At 41.7% G+C, this 19608-nt stretch overlaps 1 protein-coding gene across 1 annotated transcript in view; it reads left to right on the forward strand.

Moving 5' to 3' along the window:
• Positions 638-19608, forward strand: part of SPTLC3 (serine palmitoyltransferase long chain base subunit 3) — a 133882-nt gene continuing 114911 nt past the window's right edge. Inside the window, exon 1 of the mRNA XM_003134257.4 lies at positions 638-1136. Within this exon, the coding sequence (XP_003134305.1) occupies positions 1032-1136 (105 nt within the window). The 5' untranslated portion in view covers positions 638-1031. The remainder of the gene's footprint in view (positions 1137-19608) is intronic.

The raw sequence follows: 19608 nt of genomic DNA on the forward strand, positions 1-19608 counted from the left end.
ACACCACAGCCACAGCAATACCAGATCTGAGCAGCATCTGTGACCTACATCACAGCTCACCACAACACTCAATACCAAACCCACTGAGCAAGGCCAGGGATCGAGCCTGCATCCTCATGGAGACTATGTTGGGTTCTTAACCTGCTGGGCCACAACGGGAACTCCCTTACTGGGATTCTTAATGAGTTAGTACCTTTCATTGCTCTCACTGGTGTCAATATTAAGTGGGTTCTGATTTTTTGGGACATTTTTATATTATGGTAAAATATACTTTACCTCAAAATTCACCACTTTAGCCATTTTTCAGTGTCCAGTTTCAGTGGCATTAAGTACATTCACATTGCAATCATTGCCGTCTTCCATTAACCCCAGTGTTTCCATCTTCTACAAGAGAAACTTGCACCCATTAAAATGTAATTTTCCATTCTCTTCTCTCTCTTGCCCCTGGCAACCACTTCTGAATGTTATTTTGCCACCAGTCAAAAGAAGTATTTGACTCGGAGCTTGGTTTACAACCAAAAATGTAATTAGATGCGGGGCAGGGGGAAGCAGGCAAGGGAGGGATAGAGGCAAACTTGGCACTGACTCTCCAGAGATGACGACTCTTGAATGTGCAGTGCTGTGTGTGTGTGTGTGTGTGTGTGTGTGTGTGTGTGTGTCTTTAAAAGACTCTCCACCTCCCTGCCAGCCTCCTCTCTGTTCACACAGGCTTTTGCAGCCTCCTGGTTGCCTCAGTTCTAAGAGGAGTCAGAGCGGAGTGAGCAATCTCCTTTGTAGTTTCAGGCGCAGTTTTGTTGCTATGGAGGCCACATTCTGATTTGAGGAGTATAAAGGTAACCATTCGCGTTTAGTTTCAAAGATCTGCCCAAAAGATAGTCTGTGGCTCTTCTTCTGGAAAAGCCTGATTGGTAGGATTCCTTCAAGTGTTCTGCCCGAAGTGCTTCATCCCATCCCCTCACCAATATCAAAACTAAAGCTTGTCAAGAGCCTCTGGAGGGAAACCAGCCACCTCCTTCCATCATTTCCCACAAATGGCTGATCCTGGAGGTGGTGCTGTTTGCAATGGATCTGTTGACATCCAGAGCGACTGTCCCAATGAAAACTGCCGGAGAAACGGGATCGTGAAAGAAGCCCAGGTAAGAGGCAAATTGCTGCCCCTCTCTCTGACCTGAATGTTTCCATGTTTCTCTGTAGAGCTGTTTGAAGCTGTCCTAACTGAAGTTCCTTTTCAGGAAGTGTTTTTCCTGTGTCTCGATTCTTCCCTTCAGCCAATTTCAGATGCCTGGTGACCAAAAAGTTTTAGGTGTGGGTGAAGTTAGGGATTTCTTTTCTCTACAAGGCAGGACAGATGCAGACCCAGGAGCCTTTCACCCCTAAAGTTCAAACATCCCTGCTAGACTTTTGTTTACACTCATGCATGGGTGGTAGCAGAGTTGTGAAGGCTGAGACTTTGCTAAATCTCAGTTCCTCGGGAGATCACAGCAGGCTGCATGCATCACACTTCGTAAGATGAAGTGAAAGTAAATGCTGCCGAGATCCTGGGGGTGTAGATGGCATTTTTTCCTCCCCTGGCACACAAGGAGCACCTTTCTGGTACAAAAGTGACTTCTTACTAATGTTTAGTGGAGCATTGTCATAGCCTACAGATTGATTTGGGGCCAGAGTCTTTGAAACTTGACATCACAAGCATTCCTTTCTGAGGCACTTCAGAAAGCCATGGCTTATTGTTACATGCAGCACACAGGAACTAAACAGACCTCTAATTGTTTTCTCATTTGATACTTTTTAAAAAGTTTTGGCTCCTGCTGTGACACAATGTTTGAGAGGAATTTACTGAGGAGGAGGAGGAGGAGGAGGAACTCAAGACATGTTGTCAGTTTATTCAAAGAGGGAGCCAGGGGTCTGCCAGCTACTTATAAGCAGGCAGTTCCCAGCTTCCCACTTGCTGCCCAGGCCCTCTGCTTTTAGCAGCGAGGCCAAGTTCACCTGCTTAGGAAAAGATTAGCAAAGCCAAACAGGCAGCTTCACTGTTGGGAAATGAGAAGCTGGGCAAGAAACCTGAGTGGTCCTCCCTCCCTCATCCCTGCCCGGAGAACCAAGGAAAACATTAGATGGTTCTAAGATCTGCAGGACAGGTGGGTCTGGCTGGGGCCAACTTACCATTCAGTGAATTAAATGCATGTATCCAGTGGAAGGAAAGAAATGGGGACATTTGTTATTCTGGTTTTAGTTTTAATTAAAAATCAGAGTAAATACAACTAAAAACAAAAAATCAAAAAGGAAAGGAAAGAAAAAAGAAAGAGGTGGGGGAAATGTACTCTGGAACCTGAGCTGTGTGTGCATAGGCTGTGGTCCTCAAAATGTGTTTGCGTCTTCACAAAAGGCATAACCCTAACCTTGGAAGTGTCTACCCCAAACCTCAGCTTCTTCCAGATAAGTATAATTGGAAATAAAGTATTCAACTCTCATCATTTGCCTAATATCCACCATCTATTTGTCACCGTGTTGATACAGACTGCTACCACTCAAGATGCTCTTTGGAGTTCCCGTTGTGACTCAGTGGGTTAAGAACTTGACCTAGTCTCTGTAGGGATGAGGGTTTGATCCTTCCCTAGCTTCACTCAGTGGGTTAAGGACCTGGCATTGCTGCAAGCTTCAAAGTAGGTCACAGATGCAGCTCAGATCTGGTGTTGCTGCGGCTGTGGTATAGGCTGTCAGCTGCAGCTCTGATTCAATCCCTAGCTTCCATATGCTGCAGATTTGGCTGTAAAAATGAAAAAAAAATTTTTTTTAAAGATGCTCTTTGCCTCTGAAATGCCTGGAAAACTGGCCACTGGCTGGCTCACCCTCTGAACCATTCTGACCCTGAGAGCTCTCGTTGGGACAGAAATACCCTCAAAGCCTTTCTCCCCTCTCTCTACTTTGTCTTGGTGTCTAAGTTAGGGACTTAGCTAGATGGTTACAACCACTCCTAAGGCAAAAGTCTGGGTCCTAAAGTCCATTACTGTGTGATCCTATAAAACCGTAAATATTTTTGGGTACTGAAACCTCCCTAAGAGCAGCAGGAAATATCAGGGTGTCCATTGCCTTTTCCAAAAGCTCTTTTTGAAGGGCCATCCAGACCCTGTTTGCTTAGATCTATTTAGGTGTTACGAAGTTGAAATTGGCTTCCACTGAGAATCTCAATTATGGCTCATAAAGTATTTTCCAAAAAGAAGAAACCCTACTGAGGTCTTAGGGCAGGAGGGCCAACAAAGACCTGTTTTTCTCTCCCTGATGTGGATGAAGTTGTCTTTACAATCAGGATCCTCAATCACTGGTTTTAATCCATTTTGCTTTGAGGATCTTAAACAAACTGAGTCTTGACCCCAAACTTTGCAGCTTAAATCCAGTCCTCATAAAATACTCACTCTTGAAACCTAGGCACTGTGTTTGAAGGAAGCCCAGGCAGCCCAGGAGAAACTGGAATACAGAGAAACAAAGTATCCTTGCTGTTCTCCTAGCACAGATACAGCACCAACTTCTATATTGGGAGAACTATCCTAGAAATGGATCCTCCAGCCCATGGCCTATCTGTTCTTACTGATACTTCATAGAGTATAGATGACCTGTGAGCCCTGCCTAAATGACAGATTCTTTTTTTTTTTTTTTTTTTTTTTTGTCTTTTTGCCATTTTCTTGGGCCGCTACTGCGGCATCTGGAGCTTCCCTGGCTAGGTGTCGAATCGGAGCAGTAGCAGCTGGCCTACACCAGAGCCACAGCAACCCACACCACAGCTCACGGCAACGCCGGATCCTTAACCCACTGAGCAAGGCCAGGGGTCGAACCCGCAACCTCATGGTTCCTAGTTGCATTCGTTAACCGCTGAGCCACGACAGGAACTCCAATGACAGAGTCTTGAGCAAACCAATAATTATTGTTTTTGTATGGTGGTAGTTTGTTAATCAACTCTAATTTAGTGAACATACAGATATTCTATTTTTTTTAATGTCTGGAAAAATCATTCTGCAATCTCATCATAACCATTTTCAGGCCTCATATTTACATTTTGAGGAAAGCGTTTGTTTTGGCCATCAATCTTTGGCAAAGATGCCTTCCCCTGAGCTTTACACTTTGGTTTTCTTTTGTTTTATGTCTTACATAGGAATTGTATACTTAAGATGAGTGTCTGGCTAGTATTGCCAAATACAGTGAACTCAAATAGCATCACCCGTGCAAAAACACGATCATTTGAATGCTCTCAAACCTGAAACATAATTATTCAACCTGAGGACATCTGAAACTTTTTCAGTTATCTATGAAAAAGTAGCAGGCAAAGAAGCATGTGTGTGTTCATGTTCAGAAGTTTTGTTAATTAAAATAATACATATTTTGAGTATATTTAATATCTTCTAAGTATAAGTTAATTGTAGCTGTTTGCTAAAGTGCCCTAGAAAATGATTCTCTTCAGAAACACAAGTAGAAGTGGATTGACATTGACTTAATTATTCTCAAGGAATCCACTGCCTTTATTTTGAAATATGCTTAATTTAATCTTTTCATTGTCACCTTTGTCTCATTTGGCCTGAACTATGTAGTTTTTACTATGACAAGAAGTTGTCCCCACCATATTAGAAACAAAATTGCTGACCTGGTAATTTCAGAATTTAGATTAATCACTTGGGGGGAAAAAGTGCTATGAGCACAGCTCAGAGAAGTAATCTACTACACCTGTCCTAGTTCCTTCTAAATCCCGCTTCACTCAAGGGTTTGGCCACAATGAAGATCATTTGATTACAGCAGAGGTTGAGATTACCAATTCCTAGGAGACTAACAGGGCCTGGTATGGACAATAGGAAGTGGTGAGAATGGGTTTACGTTTTCTCATTTTTTTTAAGTTTTTTTGAAGTATAGTTGATTTACAATGTTGTGATAATTTCTGCTGTACAGCAGAGTGATTCAATTATACATGTACACATATCCATTCTCTTTCAGATTCTTTTCCTATAGAGACCATCACAGTCTGTTGGATAGAGTTGTTTGTGCTACACAGCCTGCCTTCATTGACCAATCATCCCATATACCACAGTGTTCATAAGCCAATCCCAACCCCCAGTCCATCCCTCCCCCAACCTGTCCCCTTTGGTAAAACTTATGGTTACCATAAGTTTGTTTTCAAAGTCAAAGTCAATGAGTCTGTTTCTGTTATGCAGATAAGTTCATTTGCATCCTTTTTTAAGATTCCACGTATAAGTGACATCATAGGATGTTTGTCTTTCACTGCCTAACTTCGTTTAGTATGATAATCTCTAGGTCCATGCATGTTGCTGCCAATGTCATTATCTCATTCTTTTTATGGCTGAGTAATATTCCATTATGTATATGTACCACATCTTCTTTATCCAGTCTTCTGTCAATGGATATTTAAGTTGCTTCTATGTCTTGGCTATTGTAAATGAACATTGGGTTGCATGTATCTTTTCTGATTACAGTCTTCTCTGGATAGATGCCCAGAAGTGGGATTGCTGGATGATATGGTAGTTCTATTTTTAGTTTTCTGAGGAACCTCCACACTGTTTTCCATAGTGATTATACCAATTTACATTCCCACCAACAGTGTAGGAGGGTTCCCTTTTTTTTCACACCCTCTCCATGAAGAATTGGTTTACCTTAACAAGGCTCTTTGTCACAACTGGAAAGCAGGTCCTGTGTTGACAGATCTTATGATTTTCCAAATAAGGTAGAAATCCATACGGAGTGGGAAAGGGAAAGAATCTCCTGATTTTTAAGTATTAGTATCTAACTTCAGAATTCTAATAATGAGATTTCAAGGAGACATTGCCATCAGTCACAACCATAATCTCTGAACTATAGGCAAATGGAGTGAGAAAAATAGAAGGTCATAAATAGACTGCTGTTTTGTCATATACATTTAGGAAGAATGATTCAGGGAATTTGGATCATCATCATTTAGACAATTTATATTTTTAAAAGCAATAAGTGTGTCTGACATCTTAATTTTCCTGAATTGTTATATGAACACTTGATCCTGGAGTTTGCAAGTTTGAGGAAGAATTATGACAGACCACATATACTAGATTTCCTTGACTAAACTGATTTCAAATATTAGGTTCCAAAATGCCATAGAACTGACACCATTTTACTGCTCAAACTTCTCAGACTTCATAGGAAGTGACAACACACAAGCCTTTTGTAACACAGTGCATTCGTACAGCTTGGTCACCATTGTTGTTCTCTAGATAGGGTATAACTGAGTCTTCAAAAGTTGCCCAGGAAAATGACTCTGTGCAAATCATGATTACCCTGCTAACTACAAGTTATTCCTGACTGTAGTTTCTCTGCCATTTGGAGCCTTTTGGAAGTCAAGGATCCTTTGAAAAGAGGTAGATAATTTCTATAGAAAAGTAAGTCTGTCCATATTGGAAAAGGTTCCATGTGGAGGGTTCATGTATTCCTGGACTTTATAGGATTCTCCAGGTTAAGAGTCTCAGCTCTCACAACCCAATCAGGAAAAAATAAGTAGTCTTTCCAGAGAAGATAAGGTAAAGGGATTCATAAACTGATCTGTTAAGGAATGAAAACCATACATAAGCCAAAGCGACCCAGACAATAAGCCCACATGTTATTTATTTATTTATTTATTTATTGTCTTTTTGTCTTTCTAGGGCTGCACCTGTGGCAGACGGAGGTTCCCAGGCTAGAGGTCCAATCAGCTGTAGCTGCTGGCCTACACCAGAACCACAGCAACACGAGATCTGAGCCCCATCTGTGCCCTAAACCACAGCTCACAGCAACGCCCAATCCTTAACCCACTAAGCAAGTCCAGAGATCAAACCCACATCCTCATGGATGCTAGTCAGGTTCTTTAACCATTGAGCCAGGGAGGGAACTCCTATTCATTTATTTTAATTTTTTTTTTTTTGCCTCTTTTTTAGGGCCGCTCCCTCAGCACATGGAGGTTCCCAGGCTAGTAGTTTAATCAGAGCTTTGGCTGCTGGCCTACATCACAGCCACAGCAACATAGGATCTGAGCCGCACCTGTTACCTACACCACAGCTCAAGACAACACCAGATCCGTAACCCACTGAGCAGGGCCAGGTATTGAACCTGCAACCTCATGGTTACCAGTCGGATTCATTTCCCTGCGCCACAATGGAAACTCCTACTTAAAAATTTATATTAGGAGAAAAGACAAAGAAACAAAATAATAAAAATTTATATTAGAAATTTGCATTCCACTTTATAATTCATTCATATTTCTTTTTCTATAAAACTACTTTTATATCCTCCCTTAAAACCTTGAGTAAAATTGAACTCCCCAGAAAGAGATATCTTTTCTGGTGGCTTTTCACACTCCAGCACCCCTCAGGATTTCCCAGGGAACCATTTAAGGGTGAATGAGGAAGGTGAGCTTTGATATCAGCTAGAATTGTATTAGGGTCCTAGCTTTGCCCCTTTCTGGCTGTACCACACTGGGAAGGTAGCTTCATGTTTCTTAAGTCATGATGTCATTATGCTATGGTAACGGTAAAGTTTAAATGAGATAGCACATGTGAGGCTTCCAATAACTATCACAAATATAGTAAATGCTTAATTATGGTAGCTACTATCTATAAAACTTGGCTGGCAGCTAATTCGTACTCCTCTGTTGCTATTATAGGAGTGTTCAGCATCTAAGAGGTGCTCAAAAAAATGATAGTCTTAACTCCTTGAAGTCCCTCATCCAATGATGTCTTCTCAGTCCTCATTTTCTTTGGCCCATCACCAGCACTAGACACAAGTAATTACTCTTCCTCCTTAAAGAACCTTTTTCTTTTGGCTTCCAGGTTCTGACCTTCCTATAGCACTAGCTGTTCCTTTGCAGTTTCTATTCCTGGTTTTGCTCATCTCCTTGAACTTTAAGCAGTGCAGGGACTGAAGGCTTAGTCCTTGTACCCTTTCTCTTTTCTACCAGCAGATCTCTCATGAAGATCCAACTTGTCAGTATATGTGTGTGTGTCTCTGTCCGTCTGTCTGTCTGTCTATCTATCTATCTATCTATCTATCTATCTATCTATCTAATTTTTAGCTGCCTACTTGATCTTTCTATTTAAGTGATCAAAAGCATCTCCAACTTAACATGTCCAAAACTAAATTCTGATACTTTCCCCTCTGTCCCAAACCTTATAACTTTCACATTTCAGTAAATGACAATGCTATCCTTCCAATGGCTCAAACCAAAAACCTAGGCATGGTCCATGATCTTCCTCTTTCATTCTACACTCTGAGTCAGCAAATTCATGATCCCACCTTCATACGCTATCCAGAATCTGACCACTCCTCACCTCCCCACAGCAACCACTCTGGTCTCAGCCACCACTGTCACCCACGTTGATTGTTATGGGAGCCTCCTCCCTTTTCCCTGTGTCCCAGTTATTCACTGCTGTGTAACAACCCATCTCGACACAGAGTGGCATTAGACAACAACCATGTTGTTTCTCTCATGGATTCTGCTGAATAGGAATGCAGAGAAGGCAGAGCGGGGGGTGTCAAATCAGAGTTGCAGCTGCTGGCCTATGCCACAGTACCACAATGCAGGATCAGAGCCATGTCTGCAACCTCCACCACAGCTCCCGGCAATGCTGGATCCTCAACCCACTGAGTGAGGTCAGGGGTCAAACCTGCATGCTCATGGGTACTCGTCAGGTTTGTTTATTCTAAGCCACAAGGGGAATTCCTCGATGGGAAGCTTCTTAAAGGATACATGGGCGTATTTCTAAATTGCCATACCTTTTTCTTCCTCTGCCTCTCCTCCACGACCACCAGCAAGACTGTTCTCAACACAGCAGTCAGAATGATCCTGCTGAAATGATATCGAGATCTCACTCTTCTGCCCAAATACTTCTTCTGGCTCCCATTTCACTGAAATCCTGAGGTTTCATGGCTTGGTCCTTGCTGACTCATCTCCTATCCCTTTTCTCAACGTGTACCATATTCTAGCCACATTAGAGCCAGCGGCCCTGAGTGCCCCCACCTGGGGACACTGGCACCATCCTCTCCTGATGGCACTTCTTAGAAATCCACATGCCTGTGCCTACTTCCTTTCAAGTCCTAACTCAAATGCTACCTTCTTTGTGAGATTAAATTTGCAATCCTATTATAATTGCAAACCCCATCACTTCCTGCCTCCCTTCTTTACTTGTTTTCTTTAATAATTAATACACACACACACAAATTTATTTCCTATCTGTTGTCTGCATCTGGCTCTAGAACATGAACTCCACAGGGGCAGAGATTTCTATCTTGCTTACCACTTAATCTCCAGAACCTAGACAAGACCCTGTACATGGTAGATGCTCAATAATAGCTATGGAATGAACAAAGCCCATTGTTTTTGCTAACCTATCTATTCTTTGTAAGAGTTCTGATGGTGGCTTGTTTTTTTTTTTATTTAAGCTGTCATTTGCTGTTCACATGCCAGGTTCTTTAAAAGACTGAAAAGACTGCATGCAAATGATACACAGGCTTCTTTATAGATTTCAAACTGTATAAACCCTTATTAATTAATGTTAATTAATTAATAGTTTAATAATTAATGATTTTTTTTATTTTTTGCTTTTTAAGGCTGCTCCTGCGGCATATGGAGATTCCCAGGCTAAGGGTTGAATCAGAGCTACAGCTGCCTACCTACACCACGGCCACAGAAACGCAGGATCCAAGCTGCATCTGCAACCTACACCATAGCTCATGGCAATGCCAGATCCTTAACCCACTGAGCAAGGCCAGGGATCAAACTGGCAACCTCATGGTTCCTAGTCAGATTCATTTCCACTGAGCCATGATGGGAACTCCTAATGAGTGATTTATTATTAGTCATTTAATTAATTAGCAATCAAAGCTTTCTCATCCTTTGTTGGAGAATATGACTACTGTTCACTACCCTCTTTAAAAAATCACCACCTCCACCTGGAGTTCCCACTGTGGCTCATCAGGTTAAGAACCTGACATAGTATCCGTGAGGATTGGTGTTCAATCCCTGGCCTCCCTCAGTGGGTTAAGGATCTGGCCTTGCTGTGAGCTGTGATGTAGGTTACAGACATAGCTCAGATTCCAAGTTGCTGTGGCTGTGGTGTAGGCTGGCAGCTGTAGCTCTGATTGGACCCCTAGCCTCGGAATCTCCATATGCCTCTGGTGTGGCCCTAAAAGACAAAAGAAAAGAAAGAAAAGAAAAGAAAGGAAGGAAGGAAGGAAAGAAAGAAAAAGAAAGAAAGAGAGAGAGAGAGAAAGAAAGAAAGAAAGAAAGAAAGAAAGAGAGAGAGAAAGAAAGAGAGAAAGAAAGATGTTATAAAACTGTTCACTTGACATTGAAGAGTTGTTTAATCTCTGGACAAAAGAATTGAATTATGTGTAAGTTTGCATCTAGTGGGATACAAGAAAAGTTCAGCAGAAGTCTGTCTCACAAGAGAAACTCTCCTGCTATATACACCTATAATCCCAAAGGGATCAAAAGCCATTTTCCTTTTTTTGTCTTTAGAATAATCCAGCTACCAGAAAGGGAACTTACTTTAGACATTGTTAGAATTCCACCCCTGGCTTCTTACACACAGAGAAATGAGGCTCAACAAAGCTAAGTGACCACCTCTGAGGTCACACCAATGTGAGATACTCTCCCCCACCCCTCTCTTGATATCCAGACCGAGGCCCTTTCTGGAAAGGTTTCTTTGAAACCTCCAACCTGTGAAAGCAAACAGCCAAAGACTGCAATATTTGATGACTCAGAGTGGTATCTGCTATTGCAAATTCTTTAGCCTTGATTTTGAAATTAATAATGAAAAATTGCAATTATCTCACCTAAGACATAAGAACATCAGTTCTCTGGGAGTTCCCTTGTGGTACAGCAGGTTAAGGATCCAGCATTGTCACTGCAGCCACTCAGGTTGCTGCTGTGGCATGGGTTTTATCTCTGGTCCAGGAACTTCCACAAGCCACAGGCACAGCCAAAACAAAAACAAAAACAAAAACAAACAAAAAAACAACTCCTTCCATGTTTCCCCCAAAAAGAACCACAGGTAGAGAGCTTCCTTCTTTGCATATCTTAGAACTGCATCAAAGAAATCAATATTAAATTTCATGTTTGCTGCCACACACAAGGTCCTAGCATGTGCTTTTGCTTTTTGAAATATTGATAATTCCCACCTATTGCTTTCAAATTTCTCATATAAGGATCCAAGTTTCAAAGAAGTCAGATAATCACTCACTTGGCTGAGTAATAGAAGGATTTTCTGAACCCTAATGTCACATAAACTGTCACCACACTCCACAGCCCTTCTGTTCTAGTAAACTGAACCATCATCATATAGAGACTGGGAGCACAGCTTGTCTAGGCTTGAATTCCAGTTTCATATCAGTGACCTGGGACAAGTGACTTAATATCTCTGTGCCTCGGTTTCCTGTAGAAGATGAGGATACTAGTAGTGCCTACCCGGTAGAATTGTTGTAAGAAAAAAATAAGATGGTCCATGCAAAGACATGGAATTATTTCTCAAAAACTTAACCAATGTTTTGCCCGTTTACCTTCAGCATCAGCTATAATAAATAATCCTTATATCCAAGATCTTGTTGAACTCTTACAGCAATGCCATGAAGTTTGGAGTCTTATTGACCGTTTTCCAGAAAAGCAGCACTCAGAAACATAATGAGACCAAAGCCATATGGATGATGGGACAGACTGGGCCAGAGTTCCAGACATTTTGACTCTAAGTTTAGGGATGTCTCAAAGGACTGGACGTATGGACAATTATCAAGCCCTTAACTGGTGCATACAACTCCATCAACTATGCCTTATAAGAACAGGTGGAAGACTTTTAAAAAATCAGTGCTTCTATTCTTCAGTAGTTTAACTCACAGCAAGAAAAAAAGTACTATGCTGGTTACTATACTTACTCAAAAGAGTGGCTTTGGAGTGGTCTTAGTAAATTTTTTAGAAATCCATGACTCTAAAAGTCTTGCAAAAAGGTTAATTTCTACCTTAGATTTCCATAGCCAGGGCAGCAAAGTGATTTTATATGGTACATGCGATAGCACAACTTCCTAAAAACCTTTCTTTAAAAATCCTTGACCTTTGTCTTCACATCCTTATGTTATATAGCATACGTATTCCTCAGAATTACCTTCTTTTGAGTCCTTGTTCAGCCTCAACTTTATTTTCAAACTCATGCCATCATGAGTGCTTGCTTCCGGACCCAGCAGGGGAATACCAGTCAGTTCACTTCTTGGCGCCTATGCTGAGCTTACCTGAGGCAACAGACATTGGTGACGTGTTAAGGATTCTTAGGTCTTGCAACAGGACATATTTCCCATTCACCAACTCTGATGGCCCTAAAGAAACTAGGCTCAAAATAGTCTCAAACTCTTGAATAATCATGGCAGAACTGACCTCAGATCTCAGATTTCATGTTATCTCATTTTCTAGATCTTAGTGATATATTTCTCAATAGGCAACCAAGACTCACTTGCCCAATGTCTCCAGGTGGCCATTCTAGGGCAAGACACACCCCTGTCCACATCAGCACCTCTACACAACACTGCCTTTCACAGCATAGGACCAAAAACAAACCCCATAGGAGCTCTTGGCAATGATACATTTTGCCAAACCATGCAAACAACATGAAGGCACCCAGGAAAATCCCACAACTGACCTACCTCAGGATTTTCATTGTAAGTTTATACATGAGGGGCTGGCATTTTCTCTAAGGGGCCATGCTTCCCATTAGTCAACTCTTTGCAAGACCTCTGAATCATATGCCTACAGACTAAGAAACAGAAGTTCACGTGTGGGTTGAGAAAATGACTCAATGATGAAGTAAATAGGTCATGAATATCAGTTTTATTTTTTAAAATGTAATAGCAAACTTTATACCAGTCAGATGACTCATCCCTTGCACCCATCCATTACTTAGAGCTGATAAATTATAATATATATATATATTTTTTAAATGCCTGGAATTACTCAATGGTTAATTCAGGAGTACAGTAAAAACTAATCAAGACTAGCCTTGCTCTGGGAAAGGTAACTTTTTTTTCCCCTGTATTGTATGCCACATAAGAAAAAAAATCATGGAGTTCCCACTGTGGCTCAGTGGAAACAAATCTGACTAGCATCCATGAGGATGCAGGTCTGATCTCTGGCCTCACTCAGTGGGTTAAAGGATCTGGTGTTGCCGTGAGCTGTGGTGTAGGTTGAAGATGTGGCTCAGGTCTGGCATTGCTGTGGTTGTGGTGTAGGCCAGCAGCTGCAGCTCCAATTCTACCCCTAGCCTGGGAACTTCCATATGCCACAGGTTCAGCCCTAAAAAGACAAGAAAGAAAGAAAAAAAGGAAGGAAGGAAGGAAGAATAATCAGATAATATAGCTGTGACCATGAATATCATCAGGTATCTTGGAAGTCAAGAAACCAGTGGTTGTGGTGTGATATTCTTGAGGAATTTGTTGTCTGGCAACAAAATATTTCCATCTGTTTTTCCAAAACGAAAAAAGTTTTCATGAAAAATAAAATGATCTCTGCTGTCTTCCATGAAAACCAGAGATTCTTGCCAGAGAAACTGTATACATTCAACAAAGCGTCAACTTTAAGGACACATTCTGCCTTCAAAGGCAAGAGAAAGATAAAGCAGGTTATGAGTTCCTAGGTTACTCCTGACATGCCTACAATGTGAGTGGTTTTATAGGGTGACAGACAGAGAAAGAGGGAGGAAGGTAAGAAGGGTAGGTCCATCCAGCCATGAATCAAATCCTAATAAAACCACAGAGAAGGAAGAAGGATGGCATTCTTGTCAAGTTTCTCTCTTTCTGGGCAGTAAGTCTTTCTGCTTCTTCAGTTTGCTGAATGGCAGGCACTGTTTGGTCCAGCTTCAGGAGACAAGAAGTTTTTGCTGGGGCCCAGGGATGGTAGTTCAGCATCATCAACATGCGAGAAGAAATTGGTTCAGTTTGATTCAAAGAGAAAAACCATTGTTTGTAATCCAAGTTCAGCCCCTGAGCTCAGCCGAGTGACTCTCTCAACCCCATTTTGTGTGCTTCCAGAGCCCCACCCTTGTTATACCTCAGCTATGAGTCATCGGCTGCCTGGCACAGTCAAGAAATACCACAGGCACACCTCACTTCCATGGCAAAGTACATCTCCAGTGCTGGTTCATTCTCATGCACTTTAGGAGACACTTGCCTTTTCGTTTTTGGTCATTGGTTCACATTTTCAGAATCAAGAGAAATCACTGGCTTCATCACATACTTTTCCACCAGAGATACAAGGGAGACCTTAAAAGGATCAGCACACAGCCAAGAATCACTGTGAATCACTGAATGCAGTGGCTTCCCAAAGATCCATTCACATGGCTTTGCAGGGGCCCTATAGAAAACTTATCCGATCAGGTTTTTAAGCCACCATTTGTGTGTAACTTGGTCAGTGGCTTCCCTTGTTAGGACCTAGGTTGTTAGGACCAGTGTCTGAGCTTTGCACTGCCTTCTTAGCCTACTTGATGCATCTGCTTGATGCATCAAATATTTTTTGGATGCTACAATGAATCAGACACCATTCTAGGCACTGAAATTTCAACAATGGACAAAGTGCACAGAATCCCCCTTTTAGAACGAATGCATGGCCATGCCTGCCCCTACCAGCCAAACACAATATCTGTTATGTAACTGAACTATTTTGCTATACACCTGAAACTAACACAATACTGTAAATCAACTATATTTCAATTAAAAAGTTAATAAAGGAAAGGGAAAATGAACAAATGTGTAAATATATAATGACACTAAACTTCTGGTTTGCTTTCTACATAGCTATACCCTTGGTTAGGTGTTGCCACTGGATGCTTCTTGCTCTCTGGTCCTAAAAGATTCTATTTCTGTATGCACATGTTATCCCTCCCTTAGCCCATTAGTTCCATGAGGATGGAAGCCATAAAAGAAGCTGTGAAAAGGGGAGTTCCCGTCGTTGCTCAATGGTTAACGAATCCGACTAGGAACCATGAGGTTGTGGGTTCAATCCCTGGCCTTGCTCAGTGGGTTAAGGATCCGGCGTTGCCGTGAGCTGTGGTGTAGCTTGCAGACGTGGCACGGATCCTGCATTGCTGTGGCTGTGGTGTAGGCCGGTGGCTACAGCTCCGATTTGACCCCTAGCCAGGGAAGCTCCAGATGCCGCAGGAGTGGCCCAAGAAAATGGCAAAAAGACAAAAAAAAAAAAAAAAAAAAAAAAAGAAGCTGTGAATGACCCTTCCTGTGCCCAGCACAAGGCCACACATAAGGTAATCAGCCTTCCCGCAGTGTGCTCACAGCTACCAGTACCCATCTGGGAAGGAAAAGAGTAGCCCCAAAGCACTTTTATTTCTGAAATATGTTCCAATCCATCATGTCTCGAAGGCCTAACTTAAAGCTTCTTTCTGCTGCAACCCAGGTGTCATCAACTTGAGAAGTGCAACTTAGTCCTGCCTTTTCCTGCTTTATAACCTTGGGGAGAATTTCTCAAGGCCCTATGTCTGTCTTATTATGTGAAAACAACTCTAATTCTATTACAGCTACCCAGCCCTGACCCCTTAGGGATATTACGTCAATAAATAAGTTCACGGCCACAAAAACATTGAGCAGTTCAGAGATAAGCACTATTCTCACCTGGTCTGAGAACATTATAACTGAACAAGACGACAGTAGGTGGTAGTTAATCTCAGTGCTATTTAAACACCGGTGCACTGTTTTCTCTGGTTTGTCAAGATAACATAATAAAAGCTCTGTGCTTCTCAAGTGATCCAGCCAGTTTTAAGTTAGATCAGAAGAATGCAGTCATTTGCAGGGTGATGAAGGACGGTTACTTTGTTCCCAAGTTCAATTATGTCCAATTGACTTTAGAGCCTCCACCCCAGCTGTCATGCCAGGGAGTGTCCTGGCATCCTGCCCATCTTTCTTCCCTGAATTTCTTTCCCTGATCTCTGAAACAGAACATTTGGCCTACCCTGCATGGAAGGCCTAGTCAATTCCAGCCAGCTCTCCGCATCTCATCTCCAAGTAGGCCACGCATGTGGTCCAGTCAGATGGCCTTGTAAGGGCCTGTGCCTCTCGTTTCCATTCACTAACAAGTGCCCCTGCTAGTTCTCCTGTCCTGAAAGACCCCCCACCTGCTCCCTCAACACTTCCTAATCTTCTCTCTCTTTCATTCACTCATGCCTATGGTGGGTTTTCATTGGGCACGCTGTTAGGGACTCTGTGTAGCCCCCTCCAAGCAATTTTGCCTTTTCTGTGAATCCTTCATGTCCCAATCTGGAAATGTGGATGCTTGGGACGCTCCTCATGGGCTGTCCTGACTTATTAGCTAACTTGACATGTGGTGAAAGAAAAAGCCAGGACAATGGGAAAGCAACTTAACCCCTCAACAACTGAATGTGTGCATCACCAGAAAGAAAGGTTGGAGAAGCTAATACATACCAACCTCATCTCCTCAAAAAGTCCCATGTTGGAGTTCCCTTTTGGTGCAGTGGCTCAGGTCATTGCTGTGGTGTGGGTTTGATCCCTGGCCCGGGAATTTCCACATGCTCTGGACACGGCCAAAAAAAAAAAAAAAAAAAAAGTTTCATGTTTGTAATCTGTCTGCCTATCTCTCTCTCTCTGACATCTGTGGTCACTGAAGCCTAAATCTTGTAATGCACTTCCTTCTATCACGCACCACCTAACACACAGAGATGATTAATAAATCAAGAATTGACTCAGTGACTCAGTTAATTTTCTGGCATAAACTTCCCCAGATTGATTGAATGATTATCTCCTTCCATTTTTTAAATAGAAATATAGCTGATGTACAGTATTGTATAAGTTTTAGGTGTCCAACATGATTCAATATTTTTATAGATTATACTCGATTTAAAGTTATTATAAAACAGGTTATATCTCCTGTGCTGTAGGTTACATCCTCACATATTATTTAGTTTACACACAGGAGTCTGTGCATCTTAATCACCTTCCCCAATCTTGCCACTCCCCCCACCGATAACCACTACTTTGTTCTCTGCATCTATGCGTCTATTTCTGTTTTGTTATAGTCACATGTTGAATTTTTTGGATTCCACATATAATGGAGAATATAAAGTATCTGTCTTTCTCTGTATGACTGACTTCACTAAGAATAGTACCTCTAAGGTCCATCTATGTTGCTGCAAGTGGCAAAATTTCCTTCCTTTTTTAATGGATGAATAAAACTCCATTGTATATCACACCTTTATCCATTTATCTGATTGATGAACCTTAGGTTTCTTCCATTTCTTGGCCATTGTAAATACATCTGCTGTGAACATGGGGGTACATATGTCTTTTTGAATCAATGCTTTCATATTCTTCAGATATATATATCCATGGGTAGAGCTGCTGGATCATATGGTAGTTCTATTTTTAATTTTTTTGAGGCATCTTCATACTATTTTCCGTGGTAGATGCACTCTCCAGTTGTAGATTTGAATTTTGGTCAGCCCAGACAGGTCCTGATGTACACTTTTCCTTGGGGAGGTAACATGGTTCTGACTTCCTCCGTATACTTCTAAGTAATATTTAGATATAAAAGCATTTTAACATACTTCCTATAGTATGTATTTAAGGCAATGCTAGCTGTCATAATAAATGAGCCACCAAATCTCCATGGCATAACCCAATAGAAGTTTATTTCTCACCCATATTAATTCTAATAGGTGTGATGGAGTTGGAGGGGGAGATGGTGAGAACCCTGCTCCACATGAAATTCAGGGAACCAGGCTGACAAAAGATCTGAAGATGATACTGCATGGTTTCTAAGGTCACCGTGGCTATCAGAATTCAGATGGCAACAGGGGAAAGTGAGAAAGATGTGGATCATGAGAGGGGCTTTTGTGGACAAACATGGAAATGGCACATTTGACTTCTATCGACTTCACCTTGATCAAAACTCTGTCACACGGCCACACTTGTCTGCCAGGGACTCAGGCCATGTAGCCCAGCTGAGAGTGGGGGGAGGGAAGTGGTCAGATGAACAGCCAGTCTCTAGCACAATGGACAATGGTGTTGAAATATTTGAAATATTCGAAAGGCCTGAGTGAGAGATAATAAAAGCTATTATTTCTTGCAAGTGATCCTTTATTTTCTGTCCTTTTAATAACTAACTGGGCCTTTAAAAATATTATTGTAATACAGTGTGGTGAGGGTTATAATGATGAGGTGAGAACATCCCTCCTGGATCTTTTTAGAAAATGAAGCCACAGTTGGGTCTTAAATAGTGGATATTAGGTAGGTTTGGCAGGCAAAGCCAAAGTACAGAGGTGGGTGGCATGGAGGTGAGGAAGAAGGGGCAGCAGAGGACAGTTAGAAAAAAGAGCAGAAACTAAAGAAACTACAGGAAAGTGGGAGCGTAAGGAATGATTTGGAGGGGATAAAAATCAGAGTGTGAAAGTCACTCACTACTTGTGGCAAGAAGGCAAGAGTTAGACTTGACTGAGTCATGTGAGTTTCATGAAGAATTTCTGAACATTTACATCTATGATACACATGACATAAGGCTGTGATGAAAATACTAATTTCTTAAAATCCCAGATGAGTTCAAGACATTACTACCCTTCCAACTAGCAGACTGTGCACTCTCATCATTCTTGCATATTTCCTCATTCATGAGCTTTGGTGCTGCATCGTTTGTGTAACTTTTGTGGATCTGATTGACATCTCAATGTATTTTCTTTCTTTCTTTCTTCTTTGGCTGAGCCCGTGGCATTGCAGACATTCCCGGGCCAGGGATCAAACCCGAACCATGGTATTAACCCGAGCCACAGCAATGACAACACCGAGTCCTTAACCACTAGGCCACCAGGGAACTCCCCAAAGTCTTTTAGAAGAGAAAGAATGGCAACTTGAAATCGATAAGACTTTCAAATGTTTCAGAGTAAAAGAAGAGGATTCTATGGGGGGAAAGGGCATCTTTGAATTTTACCTGCCATTAGGGATGAAAAATTAAATATACACAGATACACATGCTGTAAAGGAATATGTCTTTATCAGCTAGAACAAAGCACTCTTTAACCAGTCAGAATGGATGCTAGGGAGAGACAGCAGAGGTGAATATATCAGTGTGTACTAGATGAGCACTGATCCTGCCCTCCTCCAGCAGCATCTCATCTAGTCTACAATTCTTTTTTTTTTTTATGGGGACCCAGTTACAAATACATGTATACATACTTTTTTCTCCCATTATCATGCTCTGTTGTAAGTATCTAGACATAGTTCTTAGTGTTACACAGCAGGATCTCATTGCTAATCCATTCCAAAAGCAATAGTTTGCATCCATTAACCCCAAGTTCCCAATCCAACCCATTCACTCCCCCTCCCCTTAGGCAACCACAAGTCTATTCTCCAAGTCCATGATTTTCTTTACTGTGGAAAATTTTATTTGTGCCATATATTAGATTCCAGATATAAGTGATATCATATGGTGTTTGTCTTTCTCTCTCTGACTTACCTCACTCAGTATGAGTCTCTAGTTCCATCCACGTTGCTGCAAATGGCATTACGTCGTTCTTTTTTACAGCTGAGTCATATTCCATTGTGTATGTATACCACATCTTCCAA

Source organism: Sus scrofa, chromosome 17, assembly GCF_000003025.6.
Source record: "Sus scrofa isolate TJ Tabasco breed Duroc chromosome 17, Sscrofa11.1, whole genome shotgun sequence".
Taxonomy (NCBI): domain Eukaryota; kingdom Metazoa; phylum Chordata; class Mammalia; order Artiodactyla; family Suidae; genus Sus; species Sus scrofa.